Source organism: Anser anser (assembly GCF_964211835.1).
Source record: "Anser anser genome assembly, chromosome: 7".
Taxonomy (NCBI): Eukaryota; Metazoa; Chordata; class Aves; order Anseriformes; family Anatidae; genus Anser; species Anser anser.
In genome coordinates, this window is record NC_139727.1 from 34,556,312 (window position 1) to 34,580,320 (window position 24,009).

Below are 24,009 nucleotides of genomic sequence, written 5' to 3' on the forward strand. Positions count from 1 at the left end.
TAAAAGTTATGTCACTGCTAATTACACTTCAAAATTCAAATAGGCATTTTCAGTTACTCATGTCTGAGGAATTCCAGAGAAAAGGCTTATTGGAAAAGAATGTGGTAAACAGAACAAAAATCCTGAATTAACACATGACAAAAACTACGAAGAATAAACCAGAGAGAAAGGAAAGGTGGTAACCTAAGACACATGGGAGAAGGGGAACATTGTATCTTAGCAGAAGTAAGACATTCAGTATCTTTTTAGATCAAAAAATCAAGGTGGAATCAAGAAAAGAAGATGCTACTTGCAACTTCTGCTACAGAAATATCACTGAACATCGCATTATGTGTGATATATTACACAGCCTGTGCTGCTACATGCACCTTTAGGAAAGGTGATAGCTTCCAAAGAAAAAAGAATAAAAAAGAAGCCCCCCCCCAAGCTTTACCACAATAGTAGTAACACACCTCTTACCAACTTTAAGATTTTCCCAAAGCTATTGAAGAAATTAAGCAAACCGGAAAGGAAGAGGACACCACCTATCACATGATTCCAAAAATACCCCCTACAAAGGGAAGTTATTCCTGTCTCACGTTAAGGAACAAAATCCTTCTCTCTCTTGATAAGCGTAAGTCACAAGCCTTGCCTAGGTGGCTCACCTGTGACAGAAGGATACCCCCAACCCGTGTGCTGTTCCACACGGCCATCCTTTTACCCCTTCCAAAGAGGAAGGTCCTGGTCCTGTTGTTGGACACCTGGCAGACCCAAGAATTTCTGAAACCCACTATTTCCACCACTCGGTTATATGCGTTTTGGGGCATATCACAACCTCACTGCGCGAAGTGAGGTTATTTCACCTGCTGTAAATGGAAAACCATGCTTATCTTCATGGAAAGCATTCGATATCAATGAAGCGCAAGTGTCCCAACTGTAAAAATACTAAGAGAAGCCTCTTTTGGCCTATTAAGATCATGACACCAACTTTAACACACTTCTCCAAGAGTAACGCTCTGGATGCAGGCCCCTTCTTACCTGATTTTGTAATTGGGCAAGGTATGCTTGCGCTTGATAACTTTCTTGAACTGGTTCACGATGATGGACGTGAGCTGCGGCATGGGCCTCCCTTCGAACTGGGACTTTACCTCGAAGAGTATCACAGGGTCATCCATAAAGGAGAAGTACCAATGAGTGAAAGGCAGGCGCGTGAAGACCAGCTTCAGCTTCCCCATCACCCGGGAGATCTTGACGAAGAGGTACGCCGACTTGCCGAAGACCAGGTCGGCGTCGATGGCCAGGTGGAAGCCGCCGTTGTACTCCAGGTCCACCTCGAAGCCCAGCTCCTCGGGGCAGCCCTCCTCGTTGCACACCACGGGCCGGATGAGCTTGACGGCTTTGAAGACGGGCAGGACGTTGCCGAGCGAGACGTCCCTGAGGCTGAGCCCCTCCAGCACCTTCCCCGTCATCTTGGTCTGCAGCAGCTCCTCGAACTCCACCTTGATCTTCTTCGTCACCCAGTTCCTGACCAGGGCCGTGTCCCGCAGCTCCCTGAAGAGGAAGAGGAAGATGGCATTGAGGAAGTGGCACGTCTCCTCGCGGGACGACGGCTCCGACGGGGGCTCCGCCGCCGCCTGCTGCTGCTGCTGCTGCTGGGGAGGCGGCGGGGGCTTGGCGCCGGGCTCGGGGCCCGCAGCGGGCGGTGCGGCAGCCGGCACCGGGGCCGCGTCCGTTGCCGCCTGCCCGGCGGTCGGCTCGGCGCCCTGCAGGTACTCCCTCAGGCCGTGGCCGGCCGCCACGCGGGCGTAGACGAGGCCCTCGGCGGCTCCGTCCGGCCCGGGGGGCGGCTCGGGCTTCCTGCCGTAGAGGAGCAGGAGCTGGAGCAGCAGCGTGAGGAAGCCGCCGGCCAGGGCCGACAGCACGATGCCGTACACCGGCAGCATCCCGGCCCTCAGCGCCCGCGGCCCGACGCTGCCGCCGCCGCCGGGCGCCGCCGCCGCCTCATCCGGGTCCCCCCCGCGCCCTGCGCTGCGGCGGCGGCGGCGGCGGCCGCGGTGGTGGCGGCGGCAGGGGGCGGGGCCCGGCAGCCCGTCCGCGCCGCCCCATTGGCGGAGACGGGGAGGCCCCGCCGGGCGCGTCACGGCGCCGGGCGCTGCGGCGTCACAGGGCGGAACGCGCATGCGCGAGCGCAAGGGGTTGAGGGGCGCCGGCGGGGGGGGGGGGGTGACCGAAATGGCGGCCGGGGTGGGTGTGTGGGGGAGTCGTGAGGCGGCGGGCAGCCGCAAGGTGTTTTACCCAAGTGACGCGCTCAATAGCCGAGCTTCTACTGGTGAAGCGCGAACGTGCTTCAAAAATAAAGGCCCACCTGTTGGTCTCATGCGCTGAACTCGTTTAAAGGCGGAATCGGAGCTGCAAGGGCTGCTGCTGGAGGATGTGCGGGGGCAGCCCCGCGGCGCTTTGGGGTCATTTTGGGTGATTTTGGCTGCGTGCAACCTCTTCTTGCAGCCTTCAGGTTTTCTTATTTCTGTAAGGCGTCCACAATTAGCACAAAAGTTGCTTATAATAAAGCTCGTGTTTTTTTGTGTTTTTCTCCGCCTGTTTTTATTTAGTCACCTAGCTATAAAGACGTTCCCATTTAATATATTTTAATATCAGAAAATCCAGGGTCACGCTCATTCTTTGCCAGCCTCTGGAGATACTTAAAAATACAAACAAGAGGAGAAGAAAATGTGAAATCTAAACGCCAGGGAGATAAAAGCTCCTTCCCCCCCCCCCCCCCCCTCTTTTGTGAGTGTGTGGGGTGGGAGGATTGAAAAGCTCTTAATGAGGCAGAGCTGCGGTTTGAAACTGGAGATTCAGAGTATGAATTTTTTATAGGTCTTGTGACTGAAAGTTGAAATGCCTGGGTGTTTAACAGAGCATTTCTATAGAAATACCAGAGAGGTCATTAGTACAAAATTTGAACCGCTCTGCTGCGGGCCTCCGCCATGGCTAATACGGGCATACACAGCAAGAAAGGAAAGCTTTGGGATTTGCAACTAAACGACTTTTCAGATACGGAATAATACGTTCAGGAAGGCAATAGCAGCGTTGGTTTTGTGTCAGGAAGAACACCAGGAAAAAAGGAAAAAAAAATGTTGCAGATGTCTCAATTGAGTATCTTCCCCTGCTAAATAAGCAGAACAGAAAATCTGGCGCATTTTGTGCACCTGATGGCGGCTTTAGAGTCTCTGAAATGTTCAGCTCAGTAATCGCTTTTCTCGTCTCCTAGGAACTTTTTCAATAGGAGCCGTGTAATCTTGGAGACACTTTACAAAGCTAGAATCGGGTGTGTTTCAGCATTTTCAGTGACAGTGAAAGAATGAAGGGAAATAAGTAATGTTAACACAAGTACAAAAAGGGCACGCAAAAATTTTATAAAACGTTAAGTAGGATTGAAGTAAGTCAAGAGAGAAAATAAAATTGTCAGGTAAAAGGAAAAAAAAAAAAGATTCATCTTCATAGCATCCAGAAAGGACCTCTACGCATATTTGACTTTGGCTTCAGTTTAGAAGTGACTGTTTGCATTTTCTGGAGGTCTGGATAAATAGAAAGGTGTGTGCAATCTGGCCAATTTCCACCATGGTTACACAGAGCTTTGTACAACTGTATAGACTATACTCACCTGCTTGCTCTTTGCACAGCTGTAAATTATTAAATAGGATTGCCATGCAAAAGTTTGACTCTGTATGTATATATGATTTTTAATAAAAAAAAATACTAGGGGGGAATTTATTAAAAGGGATATTTCATCTATATCTAAGCAAGAAAAATATTCAGGAAAAGTCCAGGTATATTATTTTATTTTGTAAATCAGATTTTAGGACAATAAACCTGTAAGCGTAGAACTTTAAAACAATTTTTGACACTTTACAAGAGATTGTAAAAGGGATAGTGAACAAGGGTTGCAAAATATATAGAAATAGGTAATCTAGTAGAGAAAAGGAAGCGTAAATTCACAGAAAGTGTATTTCTCATGTTTAAGCATGAGTAGTGCTTAAAGGGTAGTGGCACCCTGGGAATATTTGTCTATATTCATCTCATTAGTGACTGATCCAAGAATCTATGGATTAAGAGAAAACTAGAAGAATTTTCTGTTAATCCTATATAGTATGACCAGTGGAAAAAATACACTTTTAAATGTGGCACACTGTGGCACTGAAGAGAGAAATGCCCTTGTCACAAGCTTAGAAAAATGATTACAGGTGGAAATTTTTCAAAACTGCAAAGTAGTCTAAATAACAGATTCTTTTTCAAATCAGGAAATGCTGGGTTATTTTGTAATGAGTGGTTTTAGTAATTTTCTTCATCAGTGTGCTTTAGTCGTTGCCTGCTTTTGAAATATCTTTTGGCAAGATGATTTCATTCTTTCCTGGGCCTCCTATTGTTTTTGTAATACATGTCTTAGAGACCAAAATTAGATTATCATTCTCATGGTACTGCATGAAACAGGATTTAGAAAGTGATTAGGTAAATTCATGAGGAAAAAAATCCACTGAGGGCTATTAAATACAAACATTGCTGGAAGTTGCACTGGTGACAAACTACTGTGGTGTGTTGTTTCCTCTTAACTATCCTCAGGCTTTTACCATTTCAGACAGAATACTAGAGAGCAGCTGGTCTGGTCCTGTTCTGGAGTTCTGTAAAATTAAAAAAAAAAGGAAAAGAAATACAGTGATCAGGACTGCCTACAGTTCTAGTTCTGAACTCTCCATGCACAAGGTCATCTACTTATCAGGTGATCCTACATTTTATTGGAGTGAACCTCATTAAAAACACTGAAGCTTTTAAGCATACGAGATTTCTTTTCATGCCATCTAAATTTATTTATTTATTTATTTATTTATTTATTTATTTATTTATTTATTTATTTTCCCTCGGTTTTAATTCTGCCTTTTGAAGAGGCAGGTTGCAATATGAATCTGCTCCCAGTGTTGGCAGAAGGGGCTCACCCCTCCTCCAGCTGGTTGTCTCCTGGAAGGTTCCTGTTCAACTCACCTGGAGAAACTCATCTGTCGTGTCCCTTCTTCCCATTCTCTGCACAGAGGATGGTCCATCTCTTCTGACTCAGCATTCATTTCTAAATCCCTCAAGCATAGTTCACCATCAAGAGTTCAGTTCCTCCATTCCTCACTTTACCAACTTTTAGTAATTTTTAAGGGAGGTGACTGAGAATTTTAAGGGACTTTATTTCTATCCTAGAACTGACTCAGAGTGAATTCAGAAAAGGAAAGTAGGCTGATGTCTTGGGGATTTGAATGGATTTTAAATGCTGCTTTTGGGATAGACCCTACCTGAGATGCCTAAACCTCCATTTTCAGTGTTAATAAGAAACCAGTTTAGTTTGGAATTGTGACGACTGTGTGCCATGGGAAGAAAAAAAGCCTCTCATGACTGCCCAAAGATGTGGATACCCCAAATTAATGTTCACTTCTGAGAAAAAAAAAAAAAAAAAAAAGGAAAAAGAAAAAAAAAAGCTTTTAATTTCATGTCTCAATTTACCCATCTAATATGAACTGTCTTACAACAGGAATACTTATCATAGAATCATAGAATCATAAAATATCCCGAGTTGGAAGGGACCCATAAGGATCATCTAGTCCAACTCCTGGCACTGCACAGGTCTGCCCAAAAGTTTAGACCGTGTGACTAAGTGCACAGTCCAATCGCTTCTTAAATTCAGACAGGCTTGGTGCAGTGACTACTTCACTGGAGAGCCTGTTCCAGTGTGCAACCACCCTTTCGGTGAAGAACCTCTTCCTGATGTCTAGCCTAAACTTCCCGTGCCTCAGCTTGACACCGTTCCCATGGGTCCTGTCACTGGTGATAACGGAGTCACCTGCCTCTCCACTCCCCCTCGCGAGGAAGTTTTAGACTGCGATGAGGTCCCCCCTCAGCCTCCTCTTCTCCAGGCTGAACTGGCCAAGTGACCTCAGCCACTCCTCATATGTCTTCCCCTCTAGGCCCTTCGCCATCTTTGTCGCCCTCCTCTAGACACTCTCCAACAGTTTAATGTCCTTTTTGTACCGTGGTGCCCAGAACTGTACGCAGTACTCGAGGTGAGGCTGCACCAGCGCAGAGTAGAGCGGGACAATCACTTCCCTCGACCGACTAGCAATGCCGTGCTTGATGCATCCCAGGATATGGTTGGCCCTCCTGGCTGCCAGGGCACACTGCTGGCTCATATTCAACTTGCTGTCAACATGCTGTCAACTTGCTGTCAACTACTTGATTGTTTATGAACAGCTTTGCAATCTTACATGCAACAAGTAAAGTACTTGAGCTGGTTACTAGTAATGGCTTAAGGGCCCGAACAGTTTGGATCACAACATGTCAAAACAAAAAGATAGTGAGAGTTTGAATCCTAGGTTTAGTTCAGCCCAAACACAAAGCCGGTATTTTGACTGAAACTCATCTTTAATTATCATCAAAAGTACTTTATGCTTGTTTAATCAAGAGCTTAACATTTTGGATGTAAAGGTGCTTTGGATACTTACTTCAAGAGGCTCGTGTTCAAGCTTAGAGTATCCTGTCTCTTAATTAGGGATTCTGCTACTGTCTCACCAGACCCTGGCTTTTATTATGTCATGGAACAAGATCCTCCACTTATGAACTGCAGCTCTGAGATAACTTATCCAAGATTAAAAAAAAAAAATAAAAAAAAAAAGGAAAGAAAGCTGTTTTAAATGTAAATGTAACAAATTCAGTCTTTTTATATTACCAGTATCCAAGGCAAACTGAAGACTTCCTTTATTTCCAGCCTGTCATTACATCTTAAGTTGAGGAACTGCTTTTTAATTCAAAGACGCAAGTGAGATTTGTCACATGTATGCTGCTTCTTGCTGCGTCTGCTTCACTGACTTCTGATATTCATGTAAATAGTAGCTAAATCTTTAGAAAATGGAAGTTTGAGATAGTCATTACCACATCTGTCATTTAATGCTCACTCAGGTAACTTTTCTTTACATTTTCTGAAACAGGTTCACCATCCCTCATAAGAATTCCAGTCAGTCTCCCCGAGGCCCTCTTGCATGCTCCCACATCATCTTTCTCAGAGTGGAGACTGTTTTAGCTACTTCCCCTAATACATTTCAAGTGTAATTACACCATGATCAATATGTTTTAGATGTTCCACAACCTCAGAGGTTGGTTTTTTTTTTTTTTTTAATACTTGGCTTCCTTCCTGGATTAGTCCAAATCGGCCTCTGGCTGACGTGTAGGCCTCAACAAACTGCATTAGAAAGCAGTTTTGACTTTGTGGAAGGGCTCAGCAGCAAAACAGTTAATGCATGCTTCAGGGATAATCACAACATTTGAGACGAGGGTCCCTGCGAGGCTTTGTGCTTCGCTCGCCCTTCATTAAGTGTCTGCGGGTGCCTGGTTACACTCAGGGGCTGCAGGCCGGGTCAAGCTGCTCGCTGTGTCCTGCCGGCCTCCAGGTAAACCTGGCTGAACCAGGCCGCTGCCAGCAGCTGCCCTGCTGCCAGAGGCTATCGGTCCTGCTGTGAGCTCAGGACCGAGCACATGGCTGTGTATCTGCCATCTCCGAGCAGGGCTGAGGCTGTTTAATACCTTACTGCCGTGACCAGGGGAAGAATTGCCCGGTGCCCTAACTGTCTGAGCAGATTTGTGTCCTGGGCTCCGGGCAGTGCTTCCTCGTGCAAATACTCGGCCATCCCATTTCACGGTCTACGGCCGGGACCAGTGTCATGCTGCGGCAGGTCTTGGGTTTCAGTCACTGCTCAGTAGCACCCATGTGTCCTGGTGTCCTGGAAAGAAAAGACAAGGGAACAGTACAGAAATGTGAGGCAATCTGCACCGCTTCTCAAAGCCAGAGAGAGCATCTCAGAAAATTTAGCCTAGATCTGTGAGGTTTCTTGGAAGAAGTGTCTGGGATTTATCTGTTATTTACCTTTGCCTCTCTGATCGCCTCTGAGTTTCATGACACTGAAAAGGGAAAAAGGAAATTACCAGTCAGCTCATCTGCTTGCCGTATGGAGAAGGTGTGCTGTGTAACTGGGTCTGCAGGCATGCCTTTCTGCCGGCAGTCTGCGACTTGCGAGCCCCCTCAGTGTCTGCAGCATGGGCAGTCTCACTGTCTGCACATAAAAGTTGTCCGTCTAAACACACAGGGAGGTGTTTGCGGAGCAGAACTTCTCACTAACATCTGAAGGATCCTCTCATTTTCTCTCCTGTTTGCACCCCCCTCCGCCCAACTTAAACATTTAAATTGAAAAGAACTCGTTACAGAAAGTCAACTTGGACCAGGCATCTTGATGTAAATAACTTTTTTGGGGGAAAAATACCTATTTTAGAGATGAGTCTGACAAGCACTAAGCAAAGAAACAGTTTCTTCAGTTCCCACAGCAGAGCTGGAAGATGGCCATTTCATTTCATTTCATTTCCTCATACAAACTCAAGGCCATTTGAGCACTGAGCAGTAGGTTGGCTTTTTTTCCCCCCCTTTTTTTTTTCTTTCTTTTTTTTTTTTTTCCATTGTATTGGCAGCAAGCTAGGGAAAGGTAAACAGAAACAAGCAGAAACATTAATTCACATAGTCTCATTTCTGCTCTTCCCTAGGAACAGTTTTTTACAACAGGCTTCCTGTGCCTCTATTGATTTTTCTAGATTCAAAGAGTGAAAAGAGAGAGCATGACTCACGTGACCAACCTTTAAGCAGGTAGTTTTATCACAAAATATTTTTGCACAAACTCAAATAGTTTGTCTTAAGGATATGGCCTGAAGACTAGTTTTAATGACAATAATAGTTGCAAACCTAACTGCAGTCCAGGCAGCCCCAGCTACATATTTGTAATAACATAAATTACTCTGCTCAGCTGTGTAAGACAAATAGCTGTATTAATGAAATCTATGTAAGTACCATTAGTAACACATTTCTGCTGAGAAGGCATAATGCTACCATTCCTGCCTTCATCCTGTTACAGTTTATTTAATAGTCTGGTTTCATACTAATGTCTGCACTGCTTCTGCTCAGAATCTGTTCAAAGCAAGGCAAACTCAAGCCAAATATGAATGCACCTATAAACATTACCTCATGTTTCACCCTGAAAAGTGTCATTTAGGACAGAAGCAATTTGTAGCTTCACAAACATTTTGCCACATGGAAAGCTATATTGTCTAGTCTTACCCTTGTACACTGAGGTTGTGTTTAAGACTTCAGAGGAATGGGCTAAATGAACTGCACAGACAAGGAAAGTATCAAAAATAATTAAGAAAAATATTAGTTTGATATATTTTTTTTCTTCTAATGTTTGGATTATTAGTAAAAATAGTAGATAACCTCTGGCAGAGGTGTGATTTAAATCCATGTTTTTCATGTTCATTTCCAAATTACTGACAGGGAAAAAATCAAATAATTCTTAACTGAAGAATAATTTTCCCATTTTAGGGCAGCTTCAGTAAGCCAAAAGGCAAAGCTCATGTATATTCATACAGTTTTCATTTTGTTCAACTTGCATTGTTTGTTTTTTTTTTTTTTGTTTGTTTGTTTTTCCTGGGCATTCACTGATGTTTAGAAGAATGGACTGACTGAGAAAGCAGAATCCTGGTCTGAAGGCTGAAAGAAGCGAGGAACTTGTCTGCTGTCCTCAGTATCTCAGCAAATTATTTATAAATTCCTCCCACTACCAACCTACAACTTTTCAGTTATTCCAATGATTTTAGAAGCTTGGCTGTAAAACCACAGCTGCCTGAAATGCAGCATTATACACTTCTATTTGAATTTACTTATTGAGCTGTCGGTCTAACAAATGGAAAAACTGAAGTAAATATTTTCAATATGAAATTTAAAACTTCTACGAAATAAGCCCTAAAGAAGCTTGGCTTCCTGAATAATTTCTGCAAAAATTTGTCATCCATACAAGGTTATTTAATCCAAGTCAATATTATAAAAAAAAAGTCAGGAAGATGAAAACTGTCATAGAAGTGAAACTGAAGTTCTGTGAGGGCTGCATTTCCATCTACTGTTATTTTTATTGGACTGGGTATAGCTTAGAATACAGTAATGAAAACTATTTTTTTTTTTCCCAGATTTTGACTTAACAGCTTTTGATCAGCAGCATTTTCTCAGCAGTATTTTCAAAAAGCAGTCCATGTTCCTGCAAGAACACAAGCAATACATTTTCTGAGTTTAGTACTGTGGCCTAATCAGCCAGGCTCAAAGCACAAATAAAAGCTTTGAAGTAGTCAATATATTTTTTATTCAAAGGTAACTTGTTGAAACTACTCAGCTTTAACACAGAGCTCTAGATGCATGCCCTGCCAACCGTATCAATTATAGCCTCTATTTTTATGATAGGGTTGCTATGTTTATCATCCCAATTACTAGAATCCTAAGCATGTTTGCTTTAGAAAAGGCAGAATGTGTTAAACAAGGGATATCTTCAAGGGTGAGAAATTGTTAATAGAGTACTAAAACAGCACGTTTCATTTTTTAAGAGTTGAAAACCAAAGTAAACTTCTCTGCCACGACCTGCATGCTTTTACATACCGTCTTGTATGAGTGGGACAATCATCAGCTTCTACTCGTCTGAGCGAGAAATGTTACCTACGTGGAATATAATCATTGCACATCACGTACAATGGCTATAATAGAGGTCTCCGTAGCAACATTAAGAACAGTTATTTTAAAATGTTCTACCTTAGTCTCACGTTCTTTTTTTTTTTTTTAATACAAATATTAACTGCTTCCACTGCAGATGCTGCTATGAGCTAGTCACCCAACAGAACTCCATTGTTGAGGCATGAAAAGATGATCCCTGCTTTGTTTTGCCATAGATTACTGCAGGCTTTTTTCCTTTGCTCTAAATAAATATCCACTAAATATTGCATAATTGTTTATTGACATGCAGCTGGTCCGGAAAATTAACCTGTGAGAACTTCCTCTTCTCTCGGGAGGGGTGAAGGATAAGGGAATACGATAGAATTAATGAGGAAAACCTGAGCAGATTGTGCCCCCAAATGAATTGCACACAATCAGTGGAAAACAGGTAGAAAACCAGAGGCTGTCCAGGCACACTGTGCTCAGGAGCAGGTCTGGGGAGGCAGAGGGAGCAGGTAAGGTGGTGAGGAGGAGGAGGGAACTGGAAGGCACCTCCTTGAGCTCCCACTGCCCACAAGCACAGACACTGCAGCAGAGGAGCTGCTGCAGAAGCAGAGCTTGGTGAAGGGAGGAGGGATGACAGAAAATGGTTTTATCTCAAGGATCAGAAATGGCTGCTTCTGTAGGAGAAGCAGGAAGGGAGATAATATTTTTTTCTCAGAAATAAAGCATCTTTATTTTTTTTTTTCTTGAATGCTTGTCCTTCCGAATCGTTTCCCAAGAGCTTCATCCCCCACTGAATCCTGTGTAAAGACAGAGTTAAGGCTGGCATGGATTTCCAGACCTTCTCACACCTGGCATTTTCCTTTGTTATCTGAGAGTAGTCCTGTCACTTCCCCTGGTTTCTCAGCTCTACAGAAGGCAAAGCAGTTTTCAGAGGGAATGCAGGTTTCAGAGACCTAAACCAGGTAGAGAGCAGGTTTAGTCCCAGTCAGATCCACATTCAGCGTGGTAGCTTCATTTCTGCAAGGAGCAGAAAGCTCTTCCTTTGCATTGCTACCTTCTCAAGAGACAAGCAGCAAGGGCCAGTAACAGGAATAATTTATACACTGCGGTGCACAGGAGTGATGTAGGAGTAACGCAGGCATATACTGTACAAGACTTGGATTTCATTAATAATATATAAACATAATACACTGGTTTAAAAACAACAACAACAACAAAAACCACCTGAGTTTGTTAATAGATTTCTGAGATGCTAATCTTTCTTTCATTAGCTTAAATGCTTAAAGTACAGTCTGGCAATGCTGCTTGCACCCTGCAGAAATGATCTGATTTGGAGGGAGCACAACCCAGGGAGCACGAGAATGCATTCATCCTTTGCCCACTCTGCTAATACACATACCCCCCTCCTTGTTCTCTGGAGGAGCGTGGGTGCAAAGGATGTTAAAAGCAGGGGAAGAGACAACCACAGATAAACACATTCAAATTACATGGTAAGAAGGATGGCAGGAAAAAAAGGACTAGGGTTTTGACAACAGATCTTGTCACGAACAGTATATCAGCGAAGGCCAGGGCAAGTGAAATGAGTGAGCTTTGCCCCATGCTAAATCTCTTCTTTTACAGATATGCAAAGAGGTGAGTCCTGGTGCTACAGAGTTGCCTGGGGTGGGAGAGCTGGTATCAAAGCCTTACGTCTGGGCTGTTCCTCTTTCCCTTCTGTTAGGAAGCGAGCACAGATTTCTCCATCTGATCACTGCTGTGTTCTGGATGGCAGTTATCTAGGAAGTTCTCCTTCAGGACTGTCTTCCCCCTTTCTCTTAGACCTTTGGCTGTTTTACTGGGAAAGCCTGGGACAGAGCCTGTCGATGGCAATTTGGCTGAGCTGTCGGCATCTCTAGGAAAAGGGCAGCCACCAGCAGCTGTGTAAATGCTGAATGTAATGGGTACAGCTACTAACAAAGTGTGCGTGTGTCAGGGGGGAAGTAACTCAAGATTTAGGACCAACTGCAAGGTCTGTTCAGGACTCGTGCCAAAGAGCAGCTAGATAAAGGCTGTTACACCATAGGCTCATAGTCAAGGTAATTGGGTTTGATTTTACACAGGAGATTTCTGGGCATTAGCGCTTCCTCCCCACCAGTTGCTCAGCCTGCCTGGTGCTGTAACATGAGCATGCCTGCTTCTCACTGAAGGGGCACTGGCAAGGACATTTTCAAAGTATACGCCAAGTTAATTGTGAAACCCACGCAGAACAGTGAAAGTATTACTTTGCCACGAGGCCAAGTTCTTCTTTTCATCTTGCAGCTACTCTCATCAGCATGACTCTTCTACAGCAACTTTGTTTTTAACATCTTTTATTGGAAAGATGCATTCACTGACAGAGACAGTTCACCTGACGCAAGATAGATGCCTTTAAGAGCTTGCACGGGGTCAAATTTAGGTAAAAGAGGAGGTCACAGAAGCAATTAAGAAAGGTTTTTGAAAAGTTATTGCTACTCTGCCACACACCACTGACTTTTCTCTTCTGTTTCCCCCACTTTCAACTTTTAGTAGCCATATTGGTAGTACCACGGTTGTTGGCTTGCATTTTGTTTTTGTTTTTGTGGTTTTTTTTTTTTGTTGTTGCTGTTATTTTGTTTATTTTGGCACAAGCACTATCTACAGAATCATGTTTCGGTCAGAATTCAGCAGCACAGCCCTGTCTTTCCTCCCTGCTCATCGTTCTGCCTCGGCATTTTGTTCCTGTGTTACTCTGCACCTGGGCTCAACTTACCCTGTTTTCAGGGTGGTTTTGCCATGAACCTGCCCCATCCCAACGTTTAGGTACAGTATTGTAACTATTTGGATATCAAACTTGGAGAGAAAGGACAGTCCCATTAGACAGGGCCCCTGCCCTAACTCTCACAACAGTCGTTTCCCATCTTCAGGGGGAAGGTTGTTACCCGAGTCCCTTGAGAAGATGGGGCTTTGCTCTTTAAGCCTTGAAGTCACACCTGATAAATGCGCTTGCTAAAATTACAAGCTGTTTAGATAACTTGTTCATGAAGGCCGTGTGGGCACATCTGAGGCTGCTAGAATAAATCTGCTTCACCTTCACCCAGAGCAGTGAGCTGAACTGAGCCCTGGTTGCAGAGCGCTGCTGCAGGAAGCTGTGTTACACCCTATCGAAGGACCACAGGGCCAAGTGAGGGTGCTGCGGTTGCTCGCACTGCATTTTCTCTCCCTGTGGCTTGGTGACTCATCTTTCACACTTCCTTATTATCCCACTTACCGACAACACGAAGCACCATTTTCTAGTAGAGAAGCATTTAGGAATGCTGGGTTTTGGTAAACAATATAAAAATGATTCTTGCTGGCTATTAAGAGGTCAGCTTCACAGCTTGTCTGAGGAGTGCTTATCTTCACGCAAGCACATCTCCTTTCCATAGCCCACTGCTTACATATGGGATCCGACTGGCAGTAGTTTCAGCAATACCACTGATGTACTGAGTGCTCCACTAGTCCGGAAACCCTGATGAATAGCGAAAATTTGCAATAGCTGATTCCTATCATCTGAAGATTTCATGCTCAATGAATTTAATGCATTTGCTTTTTCTTATTTTTGTCTGGGAACAGGACTGACTTTTTTTGGCAGTGCCTTGGTTCATCCTGTTCTAGCTGGCACCTGTTTGCTCATTAGCTCATCTAAGGAAATTAATTGAGTCCCGAGTTGGTCTGACAGACAGTGTGTATGTTCTTGTGCGCTGTGATGAAGTAGCTGGAGGAGAACTTGATAACCAGAGTCTGTTATTTGTAAATGCAATAAAGATGCCAATGATTAACTTACAAGAATTTGCTGGACACGTACATCCAAATGAGCCACTGCTAAAGTGATACTGTACACAAACAGAACTGAGTGGATGAAAAAGCACATAGAGGATGGTCACAAGAAAATACATTTTCATGTAGGTAAGAACGTAGGGAGCCCTCATATTGATATTAACAGGAAAGCTTTGTAGTTGTATAGGCAAACTCAAGCAATTATTACAATGAAGAGAACTTTTGGCATCTTCCTATTTTTGCCCAAGATTGAGCCCCTGCTGAGCTAGAATGAGCACAAGAAAGCATGACCCCACGCATAAAACTATGCAGCATCAGATGCCTTTTTTCATTTCTGGCTAATGATACAACTGCATCTCTCACTAGGGAGCAAAATCTACATTTCTTAACATTTTCTGAAGAGCATGAGTACATTTCCCACCACTCAGCTGAGTTCCCTCACCTGTAGATAATGAACTGTTTTCTATGGCAGAGGATAAGTGAAATAAAATAATTGATAGCCAGCAAATGTCACACTTTTCTGTATTTAGAAGAGCCCGTGAGAGGCCCAGTTAAAACCAGCACTGAATCCACTCACCCCCACTCCCCTGGGGGATCCACTTCCAGTGGCGGTAGTGACACCACCCCAAAGCAAGCATCCTATTGCCCAGTTGTCTCAATAGCTGAGAATTTTCTTTACAGATGCACAAAGTACTTTAGCATAAGTTGATACACGGTTTTCTACCTTATCATCCCCTTTATATTTCTCTTATTTCTCCTCTGGGTGCTGGGTTGGTCCCTTTACATGAGCTAAAAGACAGATTTAAGGTCAGTGCTGCATTTTCTGTTCAAGGTACGCAGTTATACATTGTTTGGATTTCCAAACAATCCATTTGTTTGGATGATGATGACGACGACGACGATAATAATCCAACCACCCCTCTCCAGGTTTCATTTTTTAGTGAACTGCCAAACCTGCAAGATCTCAAACTCTCCAAGAAAGCAAATCTCACTATTTGCACTATATTCAGTCAAGTTTAATCCTATTACTTTCTACATGACAGGACAATTAGCTCCTGCTATATTTACACTCATACTTTGGTAGAGACCAGTCTTGCTCACTTTTTCCTTCTTCCTTCCTTTCAACCAACCTGTTCTGTCACCCAGTCTGAGACCAATTACACAAAGCTGTCCACTTTTAACTCCTCCCTTGCAGCCTAATATTTTTCTCAGATGCTATGCACAAATCTGACATCTGTTAGTGGCAATCTGTTAACTCTGTCCTGCTCAAAGGATATGTTAAATCCCGTTGTGGCATGGTATCCAGGTAATGGCTCACACAGTAGCTCACAGTATTTGTGGAGACAGTCACTGTTTAATAACTTTTGAATTCCTTAGCAGGAATCAGACTTCTAGATAATGATGAACTTCTTGTTCTGTTCAGCACATTAGGAGAGAGATGGTAATTTTATTACTGCAGTATTGGAAGTTCCTTTATTATAATATTTTTGATTAATTATGTTTTTTTTTTTTTTTTTCTGAAAGGGACAGAATCTGATTTTCTGAAGATACCTATCTTTTTTAGAAAATAATATCAATGATCTACCATATGGCTAAGTAATAGCTTAGTAAAAGTAATTATAAGCATTCGATGCCTTACTATTAAATATGAGCTTGCTGCCATCTGTGTCTTATTTGTTGCCTTAACATCTTCTAATCCCCAAAGAGGACTGAGCATTACTAAGTAAGTAAACATGCATTACAGGAAATGGGAGAAGGGGAGAAATGAGAGCCATCCCTAAAATCACAGAACTAAAAGTTATATGCTTGAAGTGTCAGCCATCAAAAGGTCCTAAGCATCCCTACCGGAGAGACAAGGAGGGTGTTTTATTAGGTTGCTCTCTCAGATAAAGTATCAGCAGGATATGAAAGGCTGGCACACTTGCCTCTGCTTTTTAGTTTCAGTCTGTAAGGTTGCAGAATCCATACACTCCTCAAAGCATCCATAGTCTAAATGTAAGCAACGAGTAATGAGCAGGGTTTTTACCCCAGCTCTTCCCATAGCTATGGATTAAAGGTTTGGATCTCTGCAAACTTTGTTGCTCAAGCACCTAAATCTAACACCCCAGCTCAAGTGCAAATCAAGTGCTCCAGCACTGTAACACAGGCAAGAGCATTAACAAAGCTCAGGGCTCAAAAATAAGTGAGTTCCTGCAGTGTAATGAGTTACTCACTAAGCATCAGCGGAGCCAGATGCTCTCGGCCTGTCACATATTTGAGGAAAAATGTGTTCATTGAAATGTCAGCAAAAAAGATTTAAGATAATGCATTTTTGCCGTATGCTTGTGAGAGTCTGGAAGTATGCATGTGGTTGAGCCTCCAGCCTCGACGAACACACAGTGACTCTTTAACCAACAGTAACTTGATTATCTGTCTGAGCCCTGAGCTGAACCGCAGCAGTCACTTCAGATTAGGATCCAGCGCGAGGCAGAGGGCTGTCGGAGGGTCTGTAAATTTAACTTCTTAAATTGCAAGTGAGAAACAGCATTTTCCTGAGGATTTACTCTATAGAGTCACAGCGTCAGCACTTTGGTTAAGAAAGGCGTATTGTCTCTTTAGGGAGAGTTGAGAATTTCCCATTTCACAGTTAGTCAGTGAAAAGCGCTCTGTGCACGGCTGAAGATGTGCTGGTCTCCCGGCTGCACACTAGGCTGGTAGGTATCTTTCTACAGTACTGAGAAAGAGAAGCAAACCATTCTCCGAATTCCCTCAGTCACACGAAACAGCTGATTCACGAGTTGGTGGCCTGCTGCATACTCTCGATCAGCACCTGAGTCGCTCTGAAGCCCTGGATCAGCGAGAAGTGAAGCGGTGTGGCTCCCATCCAACAAAGAGCTCCTGGCTGTGCTTGCTCAAGGTCAGGGACGCTTGAAGTATGTGCTCTGCTGTATTTAGCACGTTTCAGGTTGGAACACCACAATAACATGATAAGAAAAGAAAAAATCACTCATAATGTTGGACTGCCAAGCTGGACTCAGACTACCTAGATCTCATGTCCGTTTCTAAAACCCTGAAAATACCGCTGTTGACATTTTAATCAGTGTTTGCATTGGGAAAATGGATTTCAAGCACATTTTCCTCAAACAAACAAACACCCCCGAAGCATTATCAGCAGTTCTCTTACCCCTTCATACACAAACTTTGACACCTGCAAAGCTCTGTATAGTGAAGATAGCCCCTTGGTTCAGCCAGCATTGTCAGAAGCCAAGCAGATAAATGGGAACCATGTGAGGGTCACAAAGCCCTTTGAGAAAACTGGTAACAGCAAGTTGGCAACCTGCATAGGCAATCCAAATTCTTCCATCAGATCTTTACTTTAACTCACTTCACAATACCTTGTAGAGTGCATAAAGCTGCTTGCAAAGGCCAGTCCAAATGATTACTTGATTGAGGGGGTCAGAGCAGAGCCAGGGCTCCAAAGTAAAGAAGTTGTTGCCCTAGCCCTGGAGAAGATGCTTTGGGTGAATATGTTGTTTTTCTTCACTCCCTGGACAGCGGTACTTATGAAAACCATAGACAGGTTTTTGCATGCAGAACGCTTTTACGATGCTTCTAACTAGCAGTAAATCCAGATGACTCTATTACGACCCCAAATTATTACAGCTGTCTCAGTTCGTGGCCACTGGATGTCACTACCGATCCATTTCAGAGGACCAGCAGAGTTCTATGAGAGCAAAACAAAAGCCTTCCTAATCTGGAGAAAATGAAATACTATTTCACTTATTAATATTGTTTATGAGAACTCGTTAGCTCATTCTCCTAAGCCAGCACCGCATGTCTGTCACCTTGCCTATAAATGCAGAGGAGCACACTCGCAGGAGGGTTTCCTTGGGGTGCCAGACAACTCACAGGGGAAGAGACCTTGGGATGAAGGGGGAAAAACCTTCTGAGCGATGACACCACGTCAAGATCAGAGTGGAAACAGCAAGGCCAGCGTGGAGCAGGAGCACATCAGGGCTGATGTGCTGGGGGACCCCCGACTTGGGTGCCACACACCTCCTCTGTTTGCCAGGAGCTGCTGCTAAGGACCAGCCAACCACCACCCCCTTCACCTCGCTTTTTCTATTAGTCTGCTTCTTTTCTCAGGGATAAAAGATTGATCCCGTGTACTATAAATTTTAAAAAGTGGTAAAAAGAAAGCAGCTGCCAAGTCATTAAAGCTCAATTCTCTCTAGATCAGTTTCACTGCACAGGACACTTGCGTAGACATTGAGTGAGAGGCAGGTCTGCCTCTGAAGGCTTGCAACGAAGGAGGTAACAGAGATGAAAAGATCCTTTTCGGTGATATTCTTGATCTGCTCTGCTCTGCTGGCATCCCCACAGAGAAGAAGGGATGAGCAGATGAAATGCAGCACCGGGGGGGAAGAGAGAAGACATCAAGATTTGGATGAGACTGGGGTTTATTGGCAAGAAAAGGAAAGAAAAGGAGCTCCTGGAAATATTATATAGAAAACATCATGGAATCGGGAACCAGCCTTGCTTCCCTGAGACATCAGGCCAGGTCCTACGCATTTACACACTAAAAGCAGTGCTCTGGCATCACCTACCTGCCCGACCAGTGCAGTGCCCTGCTGAAGGCTTTGCCAGACCACCCTGTGCCGCCTGAGAGTCCCAGCCCACGTCAGGGTCGCTCAGCACTTCCCAGAAGAAGAAGCTATTTCCCATTCCGTACAGCTTCACGAAACTTTCATCATTCAAGCTGAAAATTTCTGTTAGATTTCTGCCTCAAGCTGGAAAAAAAAAAGGGGGAGAAACTATTAATCTATTTTCAAGAAAGAAAATTGAAAGAGAAATCACGTATACTCAGTAGAGACTTGTAAAAATTAACAACTGGACTCATCTAACATTTATCCCCTTTAGGCAAGCAGGGGTCCCCAAGCCATTTATATGCCAGGCTCAGATGCTCCGGTGATGGGGAACGGGGGTGCAGACTTGTGTTTTCGTTGCTGCTCCTAGCTGCTGTGGGCTGGGACCAGACCACTCACCAAAACTGGAATAAAGACCCTGTCTTTCTTGGGCTTGCCATCATCTCTGCCCCACTGGCCTCTGGTTAGGCAAATGAGGAGAGGTGAGTAAATGTGAACACAGGGGGCAGGAACTGGGGCAAGAACAGAAGAGCTGGCGTGAGGATTTGGGTGAGACTGGGTTTTCATGGGGAGGGGAGAACCTGGGACCAGACGGTCTTGGAATCTGGTCCTACGTGGGAAGCCATGAAGACAGCCTGGGAGGAGAGAGAAGAACAGGACCAGTTGGTTAGAGGGATGGAGAATTGATTTTATGCTCAGGATGGAATTGCTACAGGCAACCCAAAATCATCGCCTTTGAACTCCTCCTTGCCTCCTTGAAGTGTTGTGAGTGTAATTTTCAGAGCGTGTATCTTCCTGTTGCGACCCGGCTTGGGGTGGGGTGCCGTTCAGGGCGGCTCAGTTATTTCAGCAGCTCAGGACTGCTGAGCTCGGGGGTTCCTGAGCTCCACAACAGGCTCTAGAGGAGCAGAGCGTGGCCTCGGAGTGTCCTCACCCAACCCAGGAGACTGGTCTGGTGGTGGATTCCGTCAGCTTGATGAGTGACTTGTGGTGACATACCCAGGCAAAGATAGCAGCGGCTAACTCCCAGTTATCTAACAGAGCCGTGGATCTAACGGGACTGAGCTGAGGCTCTCCCGGTCACCAGGCTCTGCAGCAGCCTACCAGCCCACTGAGCTCATCGGAAACCTGAGAAACTCGTCTGATTTCTGCTGGGAGGTTCATTTTGATTTAATCAGCCTGGCAGTTTGCCAGTGGAAATTTTTTTTTTTTTTCCTCTCCGAAATTTCCAGCCAGTTTTAGCGAAAGCTAAAGGATAACACAAGGAGGTCTTCTGCACAGCTCCTTTTCGCCTCTATTTCCTTACATGCGGAGCAATATTAATGCCGTGGGGAAATGACATTACATGCAGAGCTAGATTAATGTCATGGGAAATGAAGGAAGGACCTACCTGTAACAGCAGAGGGGATACGCAGGGCAGGTACTTCAGTTAATCAGCTGCCTTTGCACAGGGAAAGAAAAAAAAAAAAAGCAGCAAGACCATATATATGGGATCTGTCCTTTTCCTCTGGTAGTGAAAAAGCTACTTTCTTTTTAAGACAGATCAACCAGTGAAGCAGAGCTCACTTTGCCAGTGTGACTGGGAGTATGACTGGAGGGAGGAAGAAGCACAAAAAGAAAAAAAAAATCAACCAGAAGACAAAATGATATTTTGGCCAGAATTTTGCTCCACCGTTCCAGACTCTGTATTTCTTTATCTGGCCTGCACCTTAGCCCCACGACATTGCAGTGAGTGTAGATGTTAGAAGCTTTTTAACACGGAGGTAAACACCGTGAGTGGATGTTGGGAACCAAAGCCAGCAACCTAACGCTGTGCCAACACATCCTTCAGCTCCGCCAGCAGTCCTGTTGATTTCACCGGGATTACTCGCGGGGTAAGGAGCCACTCAGCCCGAGGCAGTGAATCTGATCCCTTGTTTTCAGCTGAAGATGTAAACTTTGGGACAAAGACCACTTCGATTTCACAGAGGCTCAGTCTGGCTTTTGCTCGAGCTAGGGGAAAAGGTGACCACTCTGTAAAGCAGCATATTGCCAGAAAGCCATTTATCAGTCTGAAAAAAGGAGACTTAATATCAAGTTTAAATCTTATTTGCATCAGCCTCACTTCAAAATCACACCATATATTCGACTAGTAAAGATGAGTTTTCCTAACAAGAAAGCAAGGAGGGCTGGAACTGGCCGGAGCTTTCCCAGAGACACTGGCAGGGTCCTTCCTTCCCCGCTCCTTGCATTCAGCCTGGCAGAAAAACCCCGACCACCCTGACACCAACTGCACGCGCACCCTCCTTTCCTGGAAGCGTTGCTTTGTCCCGTGGAAACCTGAATGCATACAAAACTATGCAAGGAGTCCTCACCAGCTCCCATTATGGGCGTTGTAAGGGATGCCAGATGATTATCGGAGGCCTTCCCACCGAACCCACAGCTTCAGGGGGACGCATGGAGGCTGGCAAGATAGGGAAATCCTGTGGCCAAAAGCTTTTGGAGCGAGCAGTTTCTCCTCCCACTTGCAGAGACCACACTTAGATTTTTGTGGTGTCATAAATATGCTCTTTAGTGTGCGCACTAATAGGTCTCTGGAACACATCTGGGTTTGGTGGCTCCGGACCCCGAGGCGTGTGCATGAAGGCGAGGTAAGAAGTGTCCGCTGTGTGTGTGTGTGCCCAGGGGGCTGGCTCTGTGTCTGCTGGGGCTCAGCGATGCTCGGTTTGATCCCCCCCTGCTGCTATTGCAACCTGCTGCCTGGGCAGCTGTGGGAGGTAGAGAAGAGTTTTCTATCCCTAGCCTTGATTACTATAGCTTAAGTGTTACATACAGGGTGGGTAAGTTACCACCGTAGGGAGAAAACTTACCAAAACAGACCTCTATGGTATGATAGGTTATATAGCCACTTACACATGCATATAATGGGCATAATATATTCTCAAATTTGCTAGTATAAATATAACTGATAATGCCCTGTTTCCCCTCAAAACAGTGATTTTATGCCACAGAGTGCTACTTAAGAGACATGGTGCAAAAGTCCCAGCCTGCAGTCTTAGATCCCTTCTTCAGGCATATTAAATCTCTTTCCGTGGGGAGGGGAACTTCTGTTTTCCCATGTTCGTGCTATCTCATGCTGCTTGTGGCTTTCGAGGAGTGTCTTCAGCCTCAATTGTAAGGTCCTTCCCGAGGAAGAAAAGGAAAGGTAAAGACATGTAATAGACTTTCCTTGAGGTGTGGTGTAGGGAGTCAGCAGTCCTCCGCCAGGGAGAGGGATTGAGGTTGGCTTTAATGATTTCCTTCACGTTGAAAGGAAAGTTTAAATAGATCGCTGTGCCCTCAGTGTGAGAGTAGGAGAAGTGATTTCTTTTTAGGTAAGTGTTAGGAGGTAGGAAAGAACACTGCAATAACAACCTGCCTCATAAGTGAGACGTTGGATCTGTAACCAAACAAAGAGGGAACCTGAGTCACAGGAACATTTTGTATTTATAGGGCAGCTTTCATCGGAGAATTTGAGTGTTTTACCAACTCGGAGAGCCAGGGGTAAACACACAAACTTACCCCAAGTCCGGCTTCCCTCGGCGATGTCACGGAGCCAAGCCGTTAAGGAGCACAAAGTAAGGAACTGTTTCGGTATGAGTAAGAGGACAGAATTTGGCCCTACACGCTTAACTTTCACATCTCCTTTCCCTCATAAAGGAATGTTTACCTCCACTTTATAGATCGGTAACTGATGCACAGAGATCCTAGGGAGGTTGTCCAAAGTCACAAATTGAGAAAGTTAATGAAAAAGGACCCGAGAGTTTTGACTTTGCGCTCTAACCCCAAGGAAAACTTAATTTGGCACCAGCAGCTGCTTGATCTTTAGGGCTTCTGCATGAACAGGGAGTAGTTTGCTTAATGAAATAATATCCCAGGCACATATGAAGAGCAATTACTTGCTCTCATATAAACTCTCATGTATTCATCTAGAAAAAATGTTCATGACTCAGTCATCTGGGATGGTTCAAGCTACTCACCCTCCAGCATGAGGCGTAGGCATTACAGTGGTGAGGTTGAAAAGGAAGACACATGACCTCAATTACTCACAAGGAGTCAAATTATGATCTCAGATACAGTGGTATAAATCCAGAGTCATTCCCCCTGAAGTAATTGGCATGATACTGTATTTCTTTAACATAGGGGAAATCAGAATGCAGTCTATAATCTCAGTATGTCTGTGGAGCTTTGTTCAGAGACTCTATGCTCTCCAGCAATGTATTATTAGTTGTGGAGAAAAATAAGCTTGGAAAACGTTCAAGGTGAAAAAATGTACTGAGTTTCCCTGTAGCAAGAGCAACAATTTATTACTGAGTCTTGACAGGGTAAGTAGTAATGATTTTGCTTTTTTTTTTCATCAGGGTTTCTCCACTTTTTATAAACATTTAAGTTAAATGCTATACAGAAAACCTCATAAGGAGATATCCAGCTGGACTCTTATCTTTAGTCCCTCATTTTCGCTCATAAATGCTGAGGAAGGGAGGGTTCTGACTTGAGAAAGGTGGGGAAAATGAGGAACTTACAAATTTACAGATGGAGGATGGCTACAAGCACGAACCTAGAACTAGGGACATTGCGAGTTCAGAGGAAAGAAAGATTAATGTAACAACTACAATGAAGGGTCCCGGTGGGACATCTGAAATTGTACAAAACTGTTTCCATCAGCGCAGAACAAAGGACCTACAGCTTTAAGAGCGGGGACACTGGATTCAGCACAGCAGGAGACCGAACAGCACTGTATTATAAATAGACCCTCCATTTATAGTCCCGAGCTCTCAGTAACCACGATGTTCTCAGCCGTACGGTTCTAGCAATTTGGAACTGATAGATGAGGACTTTACCCCCTTGGGACTGTGGCAAACCTGGCAGAAATTAAGAGGGAAAAGCTTCATATTGACCAAAGGGAACTCACTGCAGGCATCTCGCGATATTCCAACACATTGGGCAACCCAGCCTTTTGACAAATAT

General features: G+C 44.4%; 1 protein-coding gene and 1 long non-coding RNA gene across 2 annotated transcripts in view; both read right to left on the reverse strand.

Moving 5' to 3' along the window:
* Positions 1 to 2,191, reverse strand: part of PDZD8 (PDZ domain containing 8) — a 58,084-nt gene extending 55,893 nt beyond the window's left edge. Inside the window, exon 1 of the mRNA XM_083844158.1 lies at positions 1,018 to 2,191. Coding sequence (XP_083700284.1) covers positions 1,018 to 2,159 — 1,142 coding nt within the window. The 5' untranslated portion in view covers positions 2,160 to 2,191. The remainder of the gene's footprint in view (positions 1 to 1,017) is intronic.
* Positions 2,192 to 6,146: 3,955 nt separating this feature from the next.
* On the reverse strand, positions 6,147 to 20,897 carry LOC310902516. The gene is made up of 3 exons (XR_014586753.1): positions 20,414 to 20,897; positions 18,985 to 19,167; positions 6,147 to 7,787 (listed from the first exon to the last, which is right to left on the reverse strand). It is a non-coding gene; the product is annotated as an uncharacterized lncRNA (long non-coding RNA).
* Positions 20,898 to 24,009: the final 3,112 nt, after the last annotated feature.